Genomic DNA, 20287 nt, shown 5'->3' on the forward strand with positions numbered 1-20287 from the left:
ACCGGTGAGCGCGGTGCGGGCACAGCTGTTCACATTCACCGCCGACAACGACGACAACGCGACCTATCTCACCATTGCGCCTGTCGACGTCGTGTACCATCTCCGATGAGCTCTGTCGACGTGGAGCAAGCGGCCTCGATACCACTACCTCTCTCTCCTCCCGCTGGCGGTAGTGCGACATTAACTTTCCCCCCACCAGACCAGGAGCCCGCACATACGGAGTCTACAGACGAGCACCGAACAAAGTCAGTTGAGGAAACGCAGCAACAAGAGCCTCTGCAGGGCAGTGGTGACGCTCAGGAAGTTGTAGAGGGTACGGCTGCGGAAGAACGTATGAAGGTGCAGGATTCAGCATCATCGCAGGTCTCGACGGCATCTAGCGAGTCTGAGCACGGGAGCTCCACGTTTGCCTCACATGAATCACGAACCTCAGCCAGTACGATACCTCCTACTCCTCCCGTAAAGCCGGATGCTCTCCCGGGGGTCAGTTCACCTCCGCCGCGACGTGACAGCCTTACACCCGCGTCTACTACACAGTCGGTGCGTCAATCTGAAGAAAGCTCGATGGACAAGAGAACAAATGGCCACGCTGGAACTCGTGGAATTCCCTCACGGCCCACTTCGTCGGCATCGCATCGCCGTTCTTTGACTATATCCAAAGGTCGGACGGTGTCGGCCGTGCTCGTTTCGTCTGCTTTGGAGACCATTGCTGCGTCTCGAGATGCCAAGCGTTCGCAGCCGTTGCGCGAAAGTGTGCAACGTGCTCTGGAAATGGTCAAACGAGGCGAGGGCGGAGACCGGCCGCGCGAAATCTTTGAGCCACTACGCCTGGCTTGCGAGACCCGTAACGAGAAGCTTATGATTGCAAGCTTGGATTGTATTTCTAAACTCATCTCGTACTCATTCTTCGCCGAAACGGGTCAGCCCTCACAAGGCCTTCCTTCACCTCCTCCTTCGCCTGGCCCTGGCACTCGACCTTCGACCTCTTCCGCTAGTCACCCTCCTGGCGGTTCCCTCGTCGATCTGGTAGTCCACACTATCACTTCCTGTCATAGCGAATCTACCCCAGAAACGGTCTCGCTCCAGATTGTCAAGGCACTGCTCGCTCTAGTCCTCTCTCCGACTGTTCTTGTCCACCAGTCTTCCCTGCTGAAGGCCGTCCGGACGGTCTATAATGTCTTCCTGCTTAGCGTCGACCCTATTAACCAGACTGTTGCTCAGGGTGGTCTCACCCAAATGGTTAATCACGTTTTCGCACGATGCAAGTTGGAACCGCGTGCGCTGTCCCGAAGGGCGTCATCAGGCACACTTGCCTCCCGGACGGAGAGCGTGAAGCGGCGTTCCCTTGCACTAAACTCACCTCTACGGCTTTCTACACCCCTTAGCCCTCCAGCTTCAGTGGATGCGGACAACCATGCTATGCACGAGATCCCGGAACCTGCTCCACCTTATGCGAATGAGAACATTGCTCGTGCCGAGCCTGCGGCACACACCCCCCGTTCGGAGGGGGTTGAGCTTCCAGCCAACGGACACGCAGAAGAAGTGCCGGAGACTCCGAATAAACCTTCCCAGCATCAACAGTGAGTTTTCATTGTGGACCTTACGTGTTTATCAGTCTTGACATACTTGCAGGGAAATCTCTGAGAGCGCGACTATCGAAGCAATTGATGAGGAACATGAGGCGTTCTCTGTGGAGATGTCCACAAACGATCTCTTTATCAAGGACGCATTTTTGGTCTTCCGGGCTCTTTGCAAACTGACTATGAAGCCGCTAAACCCGGAGAGGTTCGTGCTGTTGATGACAAGTCGTATCGGTTTTGTTGATGTATTCGGCGTGAACAGCGAGCGCGATCTCAAGTCGCATGCTATGCGGTCGAAGCTGCTATCGCTCCACCTCGTTCTAACGATCTTGAACAACCACATGCCACTAGTTGTTTCTCCTGATACTATCATCTATTCGAGCTCCTCGAACGACTCGACGACATTTGTGCAGGCCATTACGCAGTACCTCTGTTTGTGCCTGAGTCGTAACGCCGTTAGCCCCGTAGCCCAAGTCTTCGAGGCAAGCGTGGAAATATTCTGGAGGGTCATCTCCGGCATGCGTACCAAGCTTAAGGCGCGTTATACGGAATTGCGATCTTGCATTGACTAATCCATGATGTCTTCGCAGAAAGAGGTTGAGGTTTTACTGCACGAGATCTTCATTCCCATCTTAGAGATGAAAACGTCGACCCTCAAGCAGAAGGCCGTCATCCTCAATATGCTGCAGAGGCTGACTCAAGATCCACAGGCTCTAGTTGAAATCTATCTCAATTACGACTGTGATAGCGATGCGGTAGACAACATCTATGAGCAGTGAGCTGGCTCGCTTCGCATAACGTCTTTTGAACTAACATCTACGCCTAAGCCTCATCAATATCATCTCCAAGCTGGCGACGGCACCGATTTCTCAAATTCCCCATAAATCAGCTGATCCGACGAGTCCAGGTCTGCCTCCCACTTCTAAAACGAATGGGAACGCGGTACCACCAGCTTTGAGCACGAACGCGTTGTCCAGCCTAGGCGCTATCGACACGTCGACTCTTGGCACCTCGGAATCACAACTTCGCCGGCAGAGTCTTGAATGTCTAGTGGCGACGCTGAAGTCATTAGTTGCGTGGGGTACTACGAATGCAACAAGCGTGGAGCATCCAGGCGATAAGGAACAGACGAGAACAGCCGCGGGGGACGAACGTGCTGACACCGTCACACCGGACCATTCAATGGACAAGCTCTCCACTGCACCAAGCCTCGCGGAGTCCAGCAGAATGCCCACTCCAGATCAGATTGCGGATGACCCAACGAAGTTCGAGAGCGCGAAGCAAAAGAAGACTACTCTGCTGGAAGGTATCAAGAAGTTCAACTACAAGCCGAAGCGCGTTAGTATACATTGGTTCAACCATTGTGCAACTGTCTCACCTTGATCATTTGTAGGGCATCCAATTCTTTCTAGAGACTGGTTTCATCTCCGGCCCGGCCCCGCAAGATATTGCCCGGTTCCTACTGGAAACGGATGGTCTTAGCAAGGCTATGATTGGCGAATATCTTGGCGAGGCGTGAGTATACCCATGCGATATATCCGTTATCTCCGAACTCACCGTCTTGTAGTGACGAGGGGAATGTGGCAACGATGCACGCTTTCGTCGATCTGATGGAGTTCCGTGGACTGGAATTCGTTGATGCGCTTCGTGTCTTCCTGCAGGCGTTCCGTCTTCCGGGAGAAGCTCAAAAGATCGATCGTTTCATGCTGAAGTTCGCGGAACGCTACATTGATGGTAATCCGCAGACAGTCTTCGCAAATGCCGGTAAGCTAGAACTACGGTCCTGTTGTTCGTGCTCTACTGACCAGTTACCAGATACCGCTTACGTGCTGGCCTATTCGACGATCCTGCTCAACACGGACGCACACAACCCGCAAATCAAGAACCGAATGAGTAAGGTAGACTTCATTAAGAATAACCGCGGCATCAACGATGGTCGCGACCTCCCAGAGGAGCTACTCTCGTCCATTTACGATGAGATTGTCAACCACGAGATCCGCATGAAGGATGAGATTGAAGCTGCTCAGGTGCTTGCTGCTCCTGCTCCGGGTTTCGCCAACGCTTTGGCGAATGTGGGTAGGGATTACCAGAAGGAGGCATACATGATGCAATCAAACAATATGGCAAATAAGACCGAGGTAATTCTTTTGAACAATCGTGTTAATGCGAATGTTTATCTGGACCATTACAGGCCTTGTTCCGGACGCTCATGCGCTCGCAGCGGAAAGGCTCCAAGTCGGGCGACCAATATTTCAGCGCGTCTCACTTCGTCCATGTTAAGCCTATGTTCGAGGTTGCATGGATTCCTTTCTTGGCCGGCCTATCTGGTCCTCTACAAGGCACAGATGATCTGGAGATTGTCGAGCTTTGCTTGGACGGCTTCAAGAGCGCCGTTCGGATTGTATCTTTTTTCGATCTCGAATTGGAGCGCAACGCATTCGTCACGACTCTCGCCAAGTTCACTTTCCTGAATAACTTAGGTGAGATGAAGACGAAGAACATGGAGGCAATCAAAGCTTTATTGGACGTCGCCGTGACTGAGGGTAACAACCTCAAGAGCTCATGGCGAGAAGTCCTCACATGCGTCAGTCAATTGGAGCACATGCAGTTGATCACCAGTGGCGTGGATCTACCAGACGGCAAGAAGGGGTACGTTTATGAGCCTACGATACATTACTTGGGCTAACTAGGGTGCTAGCCGGCCGCGAAAGTTGCCAACTGAGGAGCTTGCGAATGAGAGTCGTTCGACGCACATCACGGTCGCTGCCGATATGGTTTTCTCCTTGAGTCACTATCTGTCTGGCGTAAGTTTGCTGGTGGTGTGCACTAGTTGTTAAAGCTAAGCCGCATTTTCTAGACCGCAATCGTCGATTTCGTCAGAGCACTCTGCGACGTGTCATGGGAGGAGATTCAGTCGTCTGGCATGTCGCAACACCCACGTCTGTTCAGTTTGCAGAAGCTCGTTGAAATCTCCTACTACAACATGAATCGTATCCGTCTCGAGTGGTCAAACCTCTGGGACATCCTTGGTGAACACTTCAACCAAGTGAGTAGCATTTAGAATCTGGCGATTGCTCTGAGCGAACCGTGCTGCAGGTGTGTTGCCACAACAATCCCCACGTCGCCTTCTTCGCCTTGGACGCTCTTCGTCAGCTGGCCATGAGGTTCTTAGAAAAGGAAGAGCTGCCGCATTTCAAATTTCAAAAGGACTTCTTACGTCCCTTCGAGTATACGATGGTTCACAACTCGAATCCGGAAGTGCGGGACATGGTAAGCTTGCTAATCCGTCCAGAGGCTATGCGTCTCATGTGTGCAGGTTCTCCAATGCCTCCAACAAATGATCCAAGCTCGTGTTGCGAACTTGCGCTCCGGCTGGCGCACTATGTTTGGCGTGTTCTCATCCGCCGCCAAAGTGCCCACAGGTGAGGGTTGTTAAGTGTATATCCCCCAGACTTCTCTCTAACGCTTAGTAGAACGCATCGTCAGCTCAGCGTTTGAGATCGTGACTCGTTTGAACAAGGAACACTTCCGATCCATTGTCCGTCATGGCGCATTCGCAGATCTAACCGTCTGTATCACGGACTTCTGCAAGGTCACGAAATACCAGAAGATCAGCCTGCTCGCCATCGCTATGCTTCGGGGTGTCATTCCCGTCATGCTGGAGTGTCCAGACTGCGGGCTCAGTCCGGCTGCGATTGCAAAGGCAGAACCAACGGATGACCCTATGATCAAGTTCTGGTTCCCCGTGTCATTTGGATTCTATGATGTGATCATGAATGGCGAGGATCTTGAAGTGCGAAGACTGTGGGTTTTCCTCGTACTTTTGGTCTCGCACGTGACCTCTGATTTTTCTTTTAGGGCTCTCGACTCTCTGTTCTCAACGCTCAAGACATACGGTTCGACGTTCCCGGTTGAATTCTGGGATACAGTCTGTCAAGAACTCCTGTTCCCAATCTTTGCAGTCCTAAAATCAAGCCAAGACTTGTCACGATTCAGCACGCAGGAGGATATGAGCGTCTGGTTGTCGTCTACTATGATTCAAGCTTTACGCAATCTAATCGACCTCTACACCTTCTACTTCGAGACGCTGGAGCGCTTTTTGGACGGACTTCTGGACTTGCTCTGCGTGTGTATTTGTCAAGGTGCGTCTTCCAGTGGCATTATCTGTATCTCGTATCTGACAGCCGGTCAGAAAACGACACTTTGGCTCGTATCGGCACATCCTGCTTGCAGCAGTTGTTAGAGAACAACGTCAAGAAGTTAGGCCCTGCCCGCTGGGAACGAGTGGCGACAACGTTTGTTAGGCTCTTCCGTACAACCACGCCGCACCTGTTGTTCGATGAGAGCCTCCGAGTGGATGTTGATGGCAGCAGTCCAGATCTCCAGGAGACGGGTAAGCGCAACTGATCGTTTATCAAGATCGTGAACTCATGCTTGCCTTAAGAATCGACCGGACAGACCATTGTTCCCGCGCCCTTGTCTACCGGCGAGCAAACCAAGCCTGGGCGGCAAGTTTCACTCAGCGAGAGACGAACGATTTTCAAGCAGATCATTGTCAAATGCGTTCTGCAGCTACTTCTCATCGAGACCACTAATGACTTGCTACGTAATGAAGAGGTGTATAGCACCATTCCGCCCGAACATCTGCTCCGGTTGATGAGTGTTCTGGACCATAGCTATCAGTTCGCGAGAGCCTTCAATGAAGATAAGGAGCTGCGAACTGGGCTTTGGAAAGTCGGTGAGTGCAATTTTCGCTGGGACTATTGGTCCTTGCTGCTCACGGGTCTGTCTGCAGGCTTCATGAAGCATCTTCCCAACCTGCTCAAGCAGGAGTCTAGCAGCGCCTCCACCCTCGTCCATATCTTGTTACGGATGTATTACGATCTCCGACCCGAGCATCAAGCAGCACGGCCACAGGTTGCTGACCGCTTGCTCCCGTAAGCCTAGTCGCTTTTTTCTTCGGTCATTATGATTGACAGCTATCCAGGTTGGGTCTCGGAGTCTTGCAAGACTTCACGAAGTTGCGTTTGGACAGCCAGGCTAAGAACATCGCTGCTTGGACACCGGTCGTCGCCGAAATCCTACAAGGCTTCACCAAGTTCGACGACAGGGCGGTGAGTCTTTCCTTACCCGCTGAAATACTTGGTGGGGACGCTGATCTCGTGCTACAGTTTGCTCGTTACCTTCCCGCCATATATCCGCTTGCAACGGAACTTCTCTCTCGCGAGATGGCTCCCGAGATCAGACAAAATCTTCGCGACTACTTCTTGCGAGTAGGCTATATCCAAGGAATCATAGAGCGGTCATGATGACTATTTCGCAATCTTCCTATTTATCGGCTTTCGCACTCTTTGTATAGCATGGTATAATTCACGGACGGAATATTATCGCGTTAGACAAAACATCGATGGTATAATATATACATCATAGCAAGATTATTATTGGAATCCATACCCTCCGGAGAAGCCATTCATCCCTTGGTATCCTCCTCCCCATCCTGTAGGTTGAGGGCGCAAAGAGTCATATTTATCTTGTGCCAGATCATTTAGCAGAGCTCAAATTGATGCGGTGCATCAACATACCTGCGGACTGAGGCTGCAGCGAATCATCCTGTCCAAACGTCCCGCTTTTCATCTGAGCGAAGATGTTGGCAGGATTGGTATTGACTTGATTCGACGCAGGTGGCTGCGGTGCAGGCGGTGGTGATGTCGCATTGAACTGCCCGAAGCCGGGGTTGAAACCTGTCGGGTCTATCACTGGGTTATTATCCGAAGCGTGTTCGAGACATGCGAATCCTTACTAGGTTGAACCTGTCCAAAGCTACCAGACGGGTTCTGGAACGAAGATATACCACCGAAGTTGCCCCCAATGCCAGTTGGCTGCGAAAGCATGGGGCCAGAAGGCTGAAAACCAGTGGGCTGCGACAAGAACGGTTGTGGTGATGGCTGGAAGCCGACCGGTTGCGAGCCTTGGAATCCTGTTGGCTGCAGTCCTTGGAAGCCAGTAGGCTGCGGTCCCTGGAGGCCTGTCATCTGCGGTGGCCGGAAGCTGGGCGGCGGCGGTGCTTGGAAGCCAGTAGGTTGCGATAGAAGCGGTTGCGGCGGAGGTCCAAGAATGCCCGTCTGTTGAGGCTGCAAGTACGAAGGAGTGCTTTGGGGCCGTGCTGGAACGAAGCTGTTGAAGCCGGTGTTCGTCGGGATGAGCGGCTGCAATAAGGCCTGGTTGGCCGGCACGGGTGCAAGCGGACCTCGAGGACCATTGATGGGCTGCGGTGGTGCGAGTATTCCGGTCCGTTGAGCTTGCAGATGCTGGGCAAGAGGCGCCGGTGAGGAGCCCATGCCTAAGCCAGACTGGAAGCTAAGCGGCGGGGGAGAGGTGACCCCAGAACTTAACGCAGAGGCTGGTCTCTGGGTGATGACAGGGTTTTGCAGGCGAAGTACGTTAAGACGTGCCAGCTGGTCAAAGACATCTGCTTCTGTCTTCTTTGCCAAGCTGGAACCAGTCATCCCGGGCTGTTGAATTGGCGCTGCAGGTGTCGTAGCAGGGGGCGCAGAAGCCGAGGGCGCCGGGGGTGCAGGGGGAGGAGCTGGCGCCGCTGGAGGCGCAGCAGCAGGCGGTGCTGGTGCAGGAGCTGGTGCAGGAGCAGCCACCTGTACGGGAGGTGCCGGTGGTGCGACAGGCGGAGTGGGCGCGGCCCGGTTGTTCGCGGGCGACGATGGGGCGATAGGTGTCGTTGAGCTTGGTCTAACTGTCCATGCATCATCATCGAAGCCGCTAGGCGTAGGTGCAAGTGACACAGAGTTCGACCTTTCAGGCAGCTGTGGAGTCGGCGTGCCACTTGCACGGCTGGGGGTACCTGTACGTTGAATCTGGTCCGAAGCCGAGCTAATGGCATTAATGTCGACTGTCGAGGGAACGCTCTTGCTCGGCTGGGGTCTACCCCTACGCACATTGTTCTTGAGTGCGCCGTTGGGACCTGCAGCGAAGAGATTGGGAGCTTCGCCTCGAGGCGTGCCGCCATTCTCCTGCGCCTGCAATTGCTTTGCGAGCTCCTCGTCACGGCGTAATTGATCCGCCTTTACGTCTTCCGTCGGTTTGGGTTTCCTCGCATCAATCGCCTTCTTCACACGGATTATATCGCCTTCCCTGAGGCCAAGAGAACGCATTGTAGACTCGGTGATATCGGGTAAGATGGCTTCGTCAATCTTGTCTCGCTCGAAGGATGCGGCATACCGCGTGCAGTCGTCAATATCACAACCGGCACTGAGGAAGAACTCGAACCAATCGACCGTTGGACCCTTCTTCGACGACTGAGCGGTCTTCGCAGAAGGTTGCAGCGAACGCCTCCGGTGTTCCAAAGGTTCATCGTCTGAGGTTCCACGAGGCGAAGAGCCACGTTGCTGCTCTCGTTGCTTTGCCATCGCACGTTCGACGTACTTCATATCATCGGCAGACATCTTATCAGAAGGCACTTCGATGACAACGCCGTTGACCTTGTGAAGCCTGAGCTTGCCGCTCGCGAAGCCAAGGAAGGCAGCATCAACTCGGAACTGGCCTGTCCGATCATGCCAAGTGCGTACGTTGGCCGTGGGAGGTGGACCTGTGGGAAGATGACATTCAGCAAATCCGGCCAACATATGACTGGTCAGGACTAACGTTTCTCGGCTGAGCTTCTTGAACCAGAGCCGTTTGCCTTCGGGGATCTCGGAGTCTCCATAGAGTCGCGAGCCTTCCTACGAGCTTCCTCATCAGCAACACGTTCACGTTCCTTCTCCTTCTCGCGCTGTCTCTCTCGCTCTTGCTCGCGACGCCGCCTATCTGCCTCAGCTTGGGCTGCTGCTGCCTTCGCTCGTTGCTCAGCCTCCTTCTTGCGCTCCCTCTCTTTGCGTTCAGCCTCTTCCCGTTCCCGCCGTTCAGACTCCGCACGCTCTGCGGTCGCTCTTGCTGCCTGAGCCTCAGAGGCGTCGGAGTCTGTGGACGACCGGCCAGCACCCTCAGTTCCCGGGACCAGCTACGCGAAACAATCAGTGATGGTGCAAGTGCAGCTGGATATTATAGGCTTGCCTCAAGATAGTTAGCAGGAACGACACCCTCTTGACCACGTGCGTTCCGGCACTTCCACCATTCGTCCGTGTCGCGCTTGAGCACGAGAAGGGTCTCGCCCTCGGAGACAGACATCTCGTCCTCCTCATCAGCATGGAAGTCATACAGCACTGCAGCGCGAGGTCCGTCTGGCTCTTCTCCGTACTCCCCGCCGTCTTCGTCCGGTTCCGATTGCCCATCATCTTCGCGAGGAGGGATAATCACCGGTGCTGCATTATCGAAGTGAACGGACTTTTGTGCACTGCTTCTCGGTCTCTCGGGTGGCTCAACCGCTAGGGTAGTTTCCTGCGCTTCAAGGGGAAGTCGAGCCTCCTGGAGCTTGTTCAGGATGGTATCTGCAATGTCCTTGGAGCCGGCATGGAAGTGAAGGCTGATTGGCGAGATACCACCAATGTCTATGTGAACATGCTTGTTCTTCTCGATACGAGTCGTGAGGATGTCTGAGGTCTGCCATTTTTGAACTGGGGTCTGGGGCAGTTTCATGTGAGACCGGAGTTCCGCCACCCCGCTCCGGATGAAGTAGGGGAATGCTAAAGGCACTCACCTTGTCGGACTCACTGGCAAAGAACATGGCACCGTTGCCCACTCCGAGAGTGCCTTTCTTCTTCTTGCCCTTCTTATCGACCTCTGATACCGACCATGTTTCAACTGGTCCAGCCTGAGCTTTTGCCTTACTCTTATTGACCAGCTCTGCAGGATCCGTGTATGCAGGCTTTGGGGGCTATTACAAATATCATGAATAGGGTGTTGACTTAGCTGGTGAATCTCTTCACGTACCGAGTCCGGGATCACAAGCTTAGAAAGGTCAACGGCCGGTGGGGAGGCTACAGCCTGTGGAGTTGACTCCCCTTCCTCTGGCACCTTGCGCGTAAGAGCTGAATATGCGACATTCGAGGTGAAGTGAAGCAAGAACAGACCTCTTCGACGTAGTTACCAGGGACGTAACCGACCTTGCCGCCTTCCTTCTGGCTATGCACCAGTAGCCAGTCTTCATCCTTGTCATATACGTAGAGAACTTCGTCTTCGCCCACGGAGAGCTCTCCGGGCTGTTGTGCCTCGTATTCGTAGAGTACTTTGACCACTGAGATGCGTTCCGCCTTGAATGGTGTCAGTCTATGAGGGCGCGGCAACAGACACGTTCATTGTTACTTACGGGCTCAACGTATGCGGCCGGAATAAGACCTGATGGCCCATCTTCATCTTGCATATCCGCCTTCACCTTCACCTTCCACCATCTAACAGAGTGCGAGTCTTAGTTTGCGGGACACGGGATGTGGGGGTTGAATGGGCGGGCTACATACTCATCGTCTGTGCGTTCAAGAAGAAATAGCAACTGGTTCTCTTTTACTGCTAACTCATCTTCCGCGTCAGCTTGCGGCTCATAATCATACGCTGCTTTGAGTACAGCGAGGTAGTCTTCGGGATCAGAGGACATTCAGGGTAAAGAGGAATGAGGTTCGCCTCCCGCAGGCGCGGCAGTGACATATCCCATTTCCTCTTTTGGCCGAGCGTGATGGCGGCAAGGAGTGTGCGGGGTCTGCTTCCTCTTCGTTCCTCTCCTTGTGTCTAGTAAATCAGGAAGTATTCAAAAAATAATATGCCCGCACTCCTCTATTTGTAGAATGCCGTTTCATGACAAATCACGCGGCAATGCTAATTCTTCGTAGTGAGTGAGTGGATCCGCCGTCAGCGGTGCCGGGGTCTAGAGTCATAGAATCATTAGATCTTGGAAAGTTTGAAGCGTACACTTCACTGACCATCGGTGGTCCTCTCTGTCCTTCCCATCTTTCCCCGTCTCTTCGCCTGATTGCCTTGATATCGCCCCGTACGACGCTCACGAGACATTCATCTTCTTGTAAATCGTTCAAGCTATGAGCAAACTCAACGCAAACGCTTTCTCTTTCGTTCCCGGCCAGGCCTTCCGTGCTCCCCAGCAGCAGCCCGGTGCCCAAATTCCTCCACCCCCGGCACCCATTGAACGGCCTCCTCAAACTGAAGCTCCTGCTCCCCCTCCCACCATCTCGTTAAATATCGGCGGATCCAAACCTGCGTCCACCCCCGTAACTCCTGCTGCTCCCGCTGCCCCTGCTTCTGCTCCTCCTTCAGAAGTCGCGTCAGCCACCACCACCCCTTCGCGTCCCCGGAGCCCTGCCCCTGCTGCAGGCTCAGGCGCCTCCACCCCTGCGAAAGCTGCGTCTAAACCTACTGCGAAATCTAGCTTGTCGCAGGCCTCAACAGCAGACACTTTCTCACTGGAGCGGGCCAAGAACGATACTGCTGCTATCGCCCAGGAAGTCCAGAATGCTGTAGACGAGGCAACTCTCAAGGACCTCTTTGGAAATAGTGCGTACAGTCAAGATTGCTGAGATACGCTGTCGGTGACAATTATCTTATGATCAGTCAAGGAACATCTGAACATCGTCTTCATTGGTCACGTCGATGCCGGCAAGAGCACCATGGGTGGAAACTTGTTGTACCTTTGCGGCATGGTCGATAAGCGTACTCTCGAGAAGTACGAGCGCGAGGCCAAAGAGGCTGGTCGTGAATCTTGGTACCTCTCATGGGCTCTAGACTCCACACCCCAGGAGCGCGCCAAGGGAAAGACAGTCGAAGTTGGCCGTGCCTATTTTGAAACGAACTCGAGGAGATACACGATTCTCGATGCACCTGGGCACAAGACTTTCGTCCCCTCGATGATCTCTGGCGCTGCGCAGGCCGATGTCGCCGTCCTTGTCATCTCCGCCCGGAAGGGTGAGTTCGAGACAGGTTTCGAGAAGGGAGGGCAGACGCGCGAGCATATCATGCTGGTCAAGACTGCTGGCGTGTCCAAGCTCGTTTGTGTCATCAATAAGATGGACGAATCGACCGTCAAGTGGGAAAAGGCCCGCTTCGACGAGATTGTCGGCAAGCTTACCCCCTTCATCAAAGCCTCCGGCTTCAGCATCAAGGACGTCAGCTTCATTCCTGTGTCGGCCTTTACAGGTGCCAACCTGAAGGAGCGAGTCGACAAGTCCGTCTGCCCATGGTGGAAGTTAGTCGCACAGACCGCCATGGTTTTCTCCGATACTGATCTATACGAACAGCGGCGAATCTCTGCTAGAGCATCTCGATGTCATGCCCATGGTTGACCGCAAGCTCAGCTCTCCGCTCATGATCCCTATCTCCGAGAAGTACAAGGATATGGGAACGATTGTCGTGGGCAAGGTCGAGTCCGGCCTCGTACGCAAAGGCGATACCCTTGTCCTAATGCCCAACAAAAACGAGGTCGAGGTTGCTGCGATCAACAACGAAATGGAAGAGGAGGTCAATCAAGCACTTTGCGGTGACAACGTTCGTATCCGGTTGCGTGGCGTCGACGACGAAGATATCAGCCCCGGCTTCGTCTTAACGAGCCCGCACAAGCCTGTCCACGCCGTAAGGCAATTCGAGGCACAGCTCGCTATACTCGAACACAAGAATATCATTTGCGCCGGCTACTCTGCCGTCATGCACTGCCATACCCTCGCAGAAGAAGTCAACCTTACCGTGCGTAACTAAAGTCCCTACTCGTCTCGATCTCTGACATCTAGTGTGTAGGCTCTACTGCACTACTTTGACAAGGCGACTGGCCGCAAGTCCAGGAAACCTCCTCAATTCGCCAAGAGGGGTGCGTCCTATTTTGATCGATCAGGCTCACTCAACGTTCTAAATGCTGCACTGGCCCCCACAGGTCAGAAGGTGGTCGCACTGATAGAGACTGCTCAGCTCGTCTGTGTCGAGCGCTTTGTAGACTATCCACAACTCGGTCGCTTCACCCTGCGTGATGAAGGTTGGTGTCTCTGCTTTTCCGATCTTCCCTTCGGTCCGAGGTTGACCATTCATGCAGGCCGCACAATAGCCATCGGCAAAATCACGAAGTTGCATGAGAGGGACGAAGAGATTGCGGATGGCATGGCTAACCTTTCCGTCAGCGGCGCTGGAGCAAACTAGAAGATCAAATGTAATACTGTAATTACCTACTGTGCATATCAGGCTCTGGCGGTGCGGCGACTACAAATATGCTGATTAAGTCGTATGGATATAATTACAGATCAAAAGTGATTAAGGCCGCCTGGCGAAATGGCATCGCGTCTGACTACGAATCAGGAGATTGCAGGTTCGACCCCTGCGGTGGTCATGATCATTTTTTTCTCATTTTGCCAGCCGTGTAAAGCCCCTAATACTAAGGCTCCAACCGTTTAGTTTACATGTAAACTTTTTTTGTAAACACACAGTAAATGGTTGTAAATGTTTATAAACAGTTTATAAACAGTAAACAAACAGTTATTACAGGGATCTAACCCACTCTAGTGGATTGCGCCAGATTAGCCTCTGAGAAACCTGTGTGAGCCTACTCCTCTACTTGAGCCTGAAAAGAGAGGTACAAATGTCAGTGCTTGAGCAACGCAAGGCGCTTGCTTGATGCGCGAGAGAAAAGCGAGGCTGCTGTGAAAGTGCGACTGAACTCTTGCTTTATTCTGTGCTACAGGGCCAGTATATATACATGTGAGTCGGGACCTCTGATACTGCTATAAGACCTATGGTACTGTGAGCGTAAGCATGTATACTAAGCATGAGTAATCAGGTGTCATATTACTACAAGATAATAGAGGGATCATGTGATGATATTCCCATTAGCCCGTACAGGGCAATGACGTAATCACCCAGTTCTGACACTCCCACTCGACTAGTTATTGCCTAATCTATTGAAGACCAAGCCTAGCATAGACCGGAAGCGCTCAAATTTCGTTGCACCGAGTGGTTTTGTCAATGTGTCGGCGATCATTTTGTCCGTACTAACATAGACTATGTCCACTCGTTTTTCTTCTACGTATTCGCGTATGAAGTGATATCGAATGTCGACGTGCTTGAGCCTTTGGTCGTGAGCAGGGTTGACTGCAAGAAAGATTCCTCCTTGGTTGTCTGCCACCAAAGGTGGTGGTGCAGTAGGGAAGTAACCTAACTCTTTTTGGAGTGACGTTAGCCAGGCTAACTCAGAGCATGCCTCCGAGAGTGCCATGTATTCAGCTTCTGTCGAGGATCTTGCCACTGTCTTCTGCATCTGAGATGCCCATGTGACTGCTCCATCGGCCATCAAGAAAACAAAACCGGTCGTTGATCGCCGGTTATCCTGATTTTTGCCCCAGTCTGCGTCAGAATACCCTATCAAACCTGACTGATTTGAGCCAGAGTACTGGATACGATACTCGGTGGTATGACGGAGATACCAGAAGATGTGCTTCGTGGCTTCCACGTGCTGTGACGTAGGGTTTTGCATGTACTGTGAGAGTTGTGTGACTTCCCAGGTGATGTTGGGTCGTGAACCAATCATCAAGTAGATGAGACTACCAATCATGGACTGATAGTGATGGCAGAGTGCGTCAGTAGCAGTATATGTTTCCGCAGCCTTCTCGAGATGTATGCCTTCGGGCAGCGGTGTGTGGCAAGGTTTTGAGTTGTGCATCTGGAAACGAGATAGGATTCCTTCGGTATACGACTGTTGGTCGATTTCCAGACGTCTGTTGTTTCTATCACGAGTAATCCACATTCCAAGGAACGCACTAGCGGCTCCAAGATCTCGCATTTGGAATTTCTCTGCAAGAACTTTCTTAACTCGTTAGATCTCGGGTAAACTTGGACCCATTGGTAGAAGGTTGTTGACATAAACAATGAGGTAAACTTCAACTTTGTCATGATGATAAACATAAACACCAGCATCTGAGCGCGTGCACTTGAATCCATTTTCGAGTAGCGTAGTATGTAGCTTCTCATTCCAGGTGCGTGAGGCTTGGCGTAAACCATAGATTGCCTTCTTTAATCGACACACCATTTTTTCTTGTCCTTTCTTCACAAAGCCTTCTGGTTGTTCCATGTAAATCTCCTCGTCGAGCTCGCCATACAGGAAGGCCGTTTTGATATCCATTGCCTCGATTTCCCAATTTTCGAGTGCGGCATGTGCGAGTAAGAAGCGTATAGCTTCATAGCGTGCGACAGGAGAGAAGGTTTCCTGAAAGTCTATCCCCTTTATCTGTGTGAATCCTTTGGCCACGAGACGTGCCTTATAGCGGCTGTCAGGCTTGATCACATAAACCCATTTGCATTTTACAATTCTCCAGTTGTTCGGTCTGTTGACCAGAATCCATGTGGAATTCTCCTCCTGAGATTTTAGTTCCTCTTTCATCGCGATCTCCCACTGTTTCGCATCTGGGCGAGACATTGCCTCATGGTACGTAGTGGGGTCAGACTGGTGTGCATGACATATCCATTGGAATATATTCTGACAGAGTTGATTGTCGATGTCCATTGGAGAGTTTTCACGTTGTTCATGTGCTTCTTGTTCTTCTCGTTGATCACGTTGGATGTCTTGTTCCTGTTGACACCATGCTTCTGTGGGCGAGACGTCACCATAGCTGTTATCGGGAACACGGCGTTGGCCTGCATTCTCACGCTGTGGCCTGGCTGGGTGTGGCACAGGTTGTGGTTTGAGATTCCATTGTTGCCAAATATCAGGAGCAGGTGGTGCTGCCTGACGAGATGGACCGGCTGGTCCGCTCTGACAAGGACGATAATGTTCTCTCTGAGGTGGAGGTGATCCAGGAGGTGGACCGGGAGCGAATGGTATCTCCGGATGTTCATATGGTTCCAGAGTTGAGCTTCGATATTGTTCATAACGATTGGCTGGATCGTTATTAACTTTGTCGTCATCCTGTTGTTGTGGTTCGTTTTGCTGTGGTTGTGGATGTGCGTTGTCCAGGGATTGATCATCAGGTGTGAAGTCATCCGGACTGGTTAGGTCTGGGTTTGGCTGGTTGGGTTAAACAGGTGGAATTGGATCTTGAGACATTCCAGGCTCACGAGGCCTTTCGTCTCGCTTGGGGAAGGAAGACTTGTCGAAGGTGACGTCGCATGACACAACGATGGTCCGGACAGTTGGATCCCAGAATCGGTAACCCTTTGTACTGATTTCATACCCGATGAAGATCATGACTTTAGCCTTTGGCTGTAGCTTATTGATTCTCGCATCCTTATGTGTGTGGACATAGGCTTTGCAGCCCCATACTCGAAAGTACGATACATCCAGAACAGTGCCGTTCCATTTAGTGATGGGTGGCTTCCATTGATGACAGTGCAGAGGTTGTCGATTGTAGATGTGTACTGCGGTTTCCAATGCTAGTTTCCAGAACCCAGACATCATGCCAGCGTGATGTCGCATGGCTTCTGCCTTATTTTGTATGGTCTGTTGCCAGCGCTCTGCTCTGCCGTTCTGTTGTGGTGTTTGTGCCACTGAGAGTTGACGCTCTATTCCGCGTTCTGCTAGGAAATTGTTGAATTCGCGGCCTAAAAACTCCCCCCCATGGTCCGAACGTATAGTCTTGAGTTTGCACTCGGCCTGTGTTTCTGCCCAAGCGACGAATTGCTTGAAGGCAGAGAAGGCATCAGACTTCCGTTTCAGATACCAGACCAAACCAAATGAGGAATAGTCATCGAGGGTGGTAAGGGCAAACTTATACCCGTCGAGTGATAATGACGGATATTCAACAAGATCCATGTGAATTAAGTCAAGGGAATGATCCGCACGACTGTCAGATGCAGGAAATGCATTGCAACAAGACTTCCCGAATTCGCATCCATCACAAGGAGTATCCTTGGTTGGAGCGGAGATCTTATCCAGGATGCCTTTAACATTACCAGGCAGTTGAATAACTGATTTCTTCCCGGCGTGTCCAAAGCGACGGTGCCACAACGTATATGGGTTGTCAGATTTGACTGACATTAATGTTCCTGGCCTAATCTTGCTGGTCCTAGTGAGGACTTCAGCTTCTAGCCAATATAAACCTGACGACTTTTCATATTCGCCCTCCCTTAAAACTGTCTGCTGTTTTGGGTCTGACCCACGGAGTAATGCAAACTTCTTGCCATCCATCTCAATACGGTGACTGTTATTGAGAGGCATTCTGGGCGCAAAGAACCGTTCTGCTGCTTTCAGTACATATAGTACGGTTTCTAACCGGATATGCTGAATTCGTCCATCTGTGAGACAATGTTGCAGAGCGATTTCACCGTGACCTTTGATTTCGATAGTCTGACCTTTGCCAGCTGTACGTGCATGACCCGGCTTAGGGAATTCATGATACCAAATGAAGTCAGTTTTGTATGGTGTGACATGTGTCGTGCAACCACTGTCGACCATCCACTTAGACTTGACACCCGTAGCATAAAGAGAAACAGAGATGGATTCCTCTTTGATTTTAGCTACTACAGGTACATCGACTAATCGTATGGTATTTACAGTCTGCGTGGTCATCGCGGTATTGTCCTTCGCTTTGCCCTTTCCTTTTCCCTTTTTGCACTTTCCGCCACCCTGCTGCTGCTGCTGCGTATTGTTGCTGTTACCGGAACTCGAGCCAGAATTTGCCGGCTTTGTGTCCCAGTGTTGCTCCGTCATGTGATTTTTGCGACCACACTTCTCACATTTCTTGTCAAGGAGAGGCGCCTTCGAGACGTGCGCAATCTGTATGCGGTTCGCGACGCGGTGCTGTTCCTCCTCGACGATCTTGGGCTTGATGAGCACAGCTGTGAGCAGCGTAACATCAGTCTGCGTAGTGAGAATTGTACCAGCGATGGTCTGGTACGACTTGGGGAGAGCATTGATCATCAGCAGAGCAAGAAGCTGAGGTTTGACCTCTATTCACGAGAGAAATTTGGAACTTTTTATCACAAAAAATATGCCAAAACAGCTTGAAAAAATAAGTAAGAAAATGTTGTATTTTTCACTCGGCATCCGGCAGTCCGGCAACTCGGCAATTCGGCAGCCGAGCCGATTATTGTCCGGGTACCGCCGTCCCCGGGCGCTTTGATAAATGGCCTGGCAGACAATCGGCTCGGCTGCCGGATTGCCGAGTTGCCGGGCTGCCGAATACCAAGGGAAAAAATACGACATTTCCTTACTTATTTTTTCAAGCTGTTTTGGCATATTTTCTGTGACAAAAAAGTTCCAAATTTCTCTCGTGATTCCTGCCACGTTGACCTGATTGGACTGCTCTGTGAGCATGTCGAGTTGCGGGCCGAGCGCGGAGCTGTCAGAGAGCTGTGCATTGAACAGCTTCTGGAAGGCGACGAATGCGCCTACCGCTCCGGGTTTCTCGTAGCCAGCCTTGATTGTGGTCCATGCGTCCAGGGCTAAGAACTTGTCATCGACGAGATGACAAAGGTTCTGCACGATGTAGAGCTAAATGATGCCCAGCGCCTTGTCATTTTTCTCATCCCATGCAGCTTGAGCTGCAATTTCCGTAGCCGTGGATGTACCTGTTGCAGCGACTGGTCTGGCAAGTCCAGGGACTGGAACAGTCACTGTGGAGCCATATCCCTGGATTAAGTACCAGACGCCTTGGTACTGCAGGAAGGCTCAGATCGCATCGGACCACTTTTTGTAGTTGGTTCCGTCAAATTGTGGGATGGTGGATGTGGCGAGCTTGGTCGGGTCAGAAGAGAATGACATTGTTATTGTGTACGAAGAGGAGGCGAGTGTATGCGTAGAGTGTTTCATGTTCCTTTGGTGTTAACCCGATGTCGTAAAAGAATTCACTGAGATCAAGCTCGTATGATTTGGCTCGTGTCACTCGAAGTGATTTCCAATCTTCTTCCAGGAATTCAAGATCGTAGACCTGTTTGATTGGTCGATAGTATAGATCTTCCGCTATTTTGTCCTGTTTTAGGTAACAGGCATACGGTTCTGAATATATATCAGAAGTTGTAGGAAAGAAGATGTTGATGATGTCTTCGTCAGGGTTGAATAGATCCGCTGATGTGTCTTCTGTTGGTGGACCGTGTGTATCATCTACGTAATTGAAGTATTGTGGGGTAAAGAACAACTCGAGAGCTTGCTCGTATTCTGTCAATAATTCCCATGGTGTGTTGTCTTCTTGGATATTCAGTCGCTGTCTGTATTCTGTCAATAATTCTCATGGTGTGTTGTCTTCTTGGATATTTGATGTGGACTTGCGTCAACACACCACGAGGGATACTGCGTGGATCTAACTAGAAGGCGGCACCGACGAGGTCTGGCGACTACTGTGTTAGCTTATTCAGCTAGCCCAATTAACCAAGTGTATTAGCAATTTGTACTACGATACAAGTAAAGGCTTACCTAGCCCAATTAACCAAGAGGTTGAGATGGGGCTAGGTAGCGACAAAGGGTAGCCTTATATACTAGTCAGGCTGCGCACGGACCAGGCTTTACATAAGCGACTGGTGCTACGGCGACTGCTAGTGTCTAGGGGACTTAGGCGGGGAAACGAGGGCCGGTGTGTCATACCATATGACGTTGTCGGGCCGATGGAGATAAGAAGTCCGTTGCCGATCGGACTCGGAGGTAGCCGGGGGCCGGTGTGTCATGTTGTATGACGTTGCCGGGCCGACAGAGATCGGATGTCTGTTGCTGATCGGAGTGCGGCTGTTTCCGAGGAAGCGTGATGCGGTGACGAGGCGGCGGCGATGCAGGCGCGTCTGATGCGCTGATGCGTGCCCGTCGGTGATGCGTTCTCAAGGTGTTAGCGCTCGGCTAGGACTTGTAAACTGGCGCCTAT

The 20287-nt window shown here is 51.8% G+C and overlaps 3 protein-coding genes and 1 non-coding gene across 4 annotated transcripts; 3 read left to right on the forward strand and 1 right to left on the reverse strand.

Annotated features, from left to right (window-relative positions):
• The first annotated feature begins 421 nt into the window (after positions 1-421).
• On the forward strand, positions 422-7136 carry PHACADRAFT_113382 (uncharacterized protein). The gene is made up of 20 exons (XM_007391635.1): positions 422-1580; positions 1633-1785; positions 1843-2120; positions 2175-2355; positions 2408-2918; positions 2974-3095; positions 3148-3344; positions 3396-3718; positions 3772-4229; positions 4279-4384; positions 4438-4626; positions 4677-4850; positions 4897-5002; positions 5051-5384; positions 5439-5726; positions 5765-5973; positions 6025-6318; positions 6376-6517; positions 6568-6694; positions 6752-7136. The coding sequence occupies exons 1-20, from the start codon at positions 565-567 to the stop codon at positions 6887-6889; spliced, it is 5346 nt and encodes a 1781-aa protein (XP_007391697.1). The 5' UTR covers positions 422-564; the 3' UTR covers positions 6890-7136.
• On the reverse strand, positions 7019-11118 carry PHACADRAFT_191439 (uncharacterized protein; the record flags this gene model as incomplete). Its single annotated transcript, XM_007391636.1, has 10 exons — positions 7019-7110; positions 7163-7330; positions 7381-9180; positions 9237-9591; positions 9666-10151; positions 10228-10404; positions 10461-10544; positions 10601-10780; positions 10837-10918; positions 10985-11118. 10 exons carry the CDS (start codon positions 11116-11118, stop codon positions 7019-7021), a joined length of 3558 nt encoding a protein of 1185 aa, XP_007391698.1.
• Positions 11119-11494: 376 nt separating this feature from the next.
• On the forward strand, positions 11495-13679 carry PHACADRAFT_249364 (uncharacterized protein). The gene is made up of 6 exons (XM_007391637.1): positions 11495-12026; positions 12084-12714; positions 12767-13208; positions 13260-13329; positions 13393-13491; positions 13549-13679. Exons 1-6 carry the CDS (start codon positions 11555-11557, stop codon positions 13650-13652), a joined length of 1818 nt encoding a protein of 605 aa, XP_007391699.1. The 5' UTR covers positions 11495-11554; the 3' UTR covers positions 13653-13679.
• Positions 13680-13767: 88 nt separating this feature from the next.
• On the forward strand, positions 13768-13839 carry PHACADRAFT_t19. Its single transcript has one exon. It is a non-coding gene; the product is annotated as a tRNA-Arg (tRNA).
• The last annotated feature ends 6448 nt before the right edge of the window (positions 13840-20287 follow it).

This window comes from Phanerochaete carnosa (assembly GCF_000300595.1).
Source record: "Phanerochaete carnosa HHB-10118-sp unplaced genomic scaffold PHACAscaffold_2, whole genome shotgun sequence".
NCBI classification, from domain to species: Eukaryota; Fungi; Basidiomycota; class Agaricomycetes; order Polyporales; family Phanerochaetaceae; genus Phanerochaete; species Phanerochaete carnosa.

What these genes read in the sequence shown, in the direction of transcription:
- PHACADRAFT_249364 (XM_007391637.1), top strand. Translation starts at nt 11,555, where the DNA reads ATGAGCAAACTCAACGCAAACGCTTTCTCTTTCGTTCCCGGCCAGGCC. An exon ending in CAGAAGAAGTCAACCTTACC is followed by an intron (nt 13,209 to 13,259) that starts GTGCGTAACTAA and finishes TCTAGTGTGTAG; the next exon opens with GCTCTACTGCACTACTTTGA. An exon ending in CTTCACCCTGCGTGATGAAG is followed by an intron (nt 13,492 to 13,548) that starts GTTGGTGTCTCT and finishes CCATTCATGCAG; the next exon opens with GCCGCACAATAGCCATCGGC.
- PHACADRAFT_113382 (XM_007391635.1), top strand. Translation starts at nt 565, where the DNA reads ATGGACAAGAGAACAAATGGCCACGCTGGAACTCGTGGAATTCCCTCA. An exon ending in CTACCAGACGGCAAGAAGGG is followed by an intron (nt 4,230 to 4,278) that starts GTACGTTTATGA and finishes CTAGGGTGCTAG; the next exon opens with CCGGCCGCGAAAGTTGCCAA. An exon ending in TGAGTCACTATCTGTCTGGC is followed by an intron (nt 4,385 to 4,437) that starts GTAAGTTTGCTG and finishes CGCATTTTCTAG; the next exon opens with ACCGCAATCGTCGATTTCGT.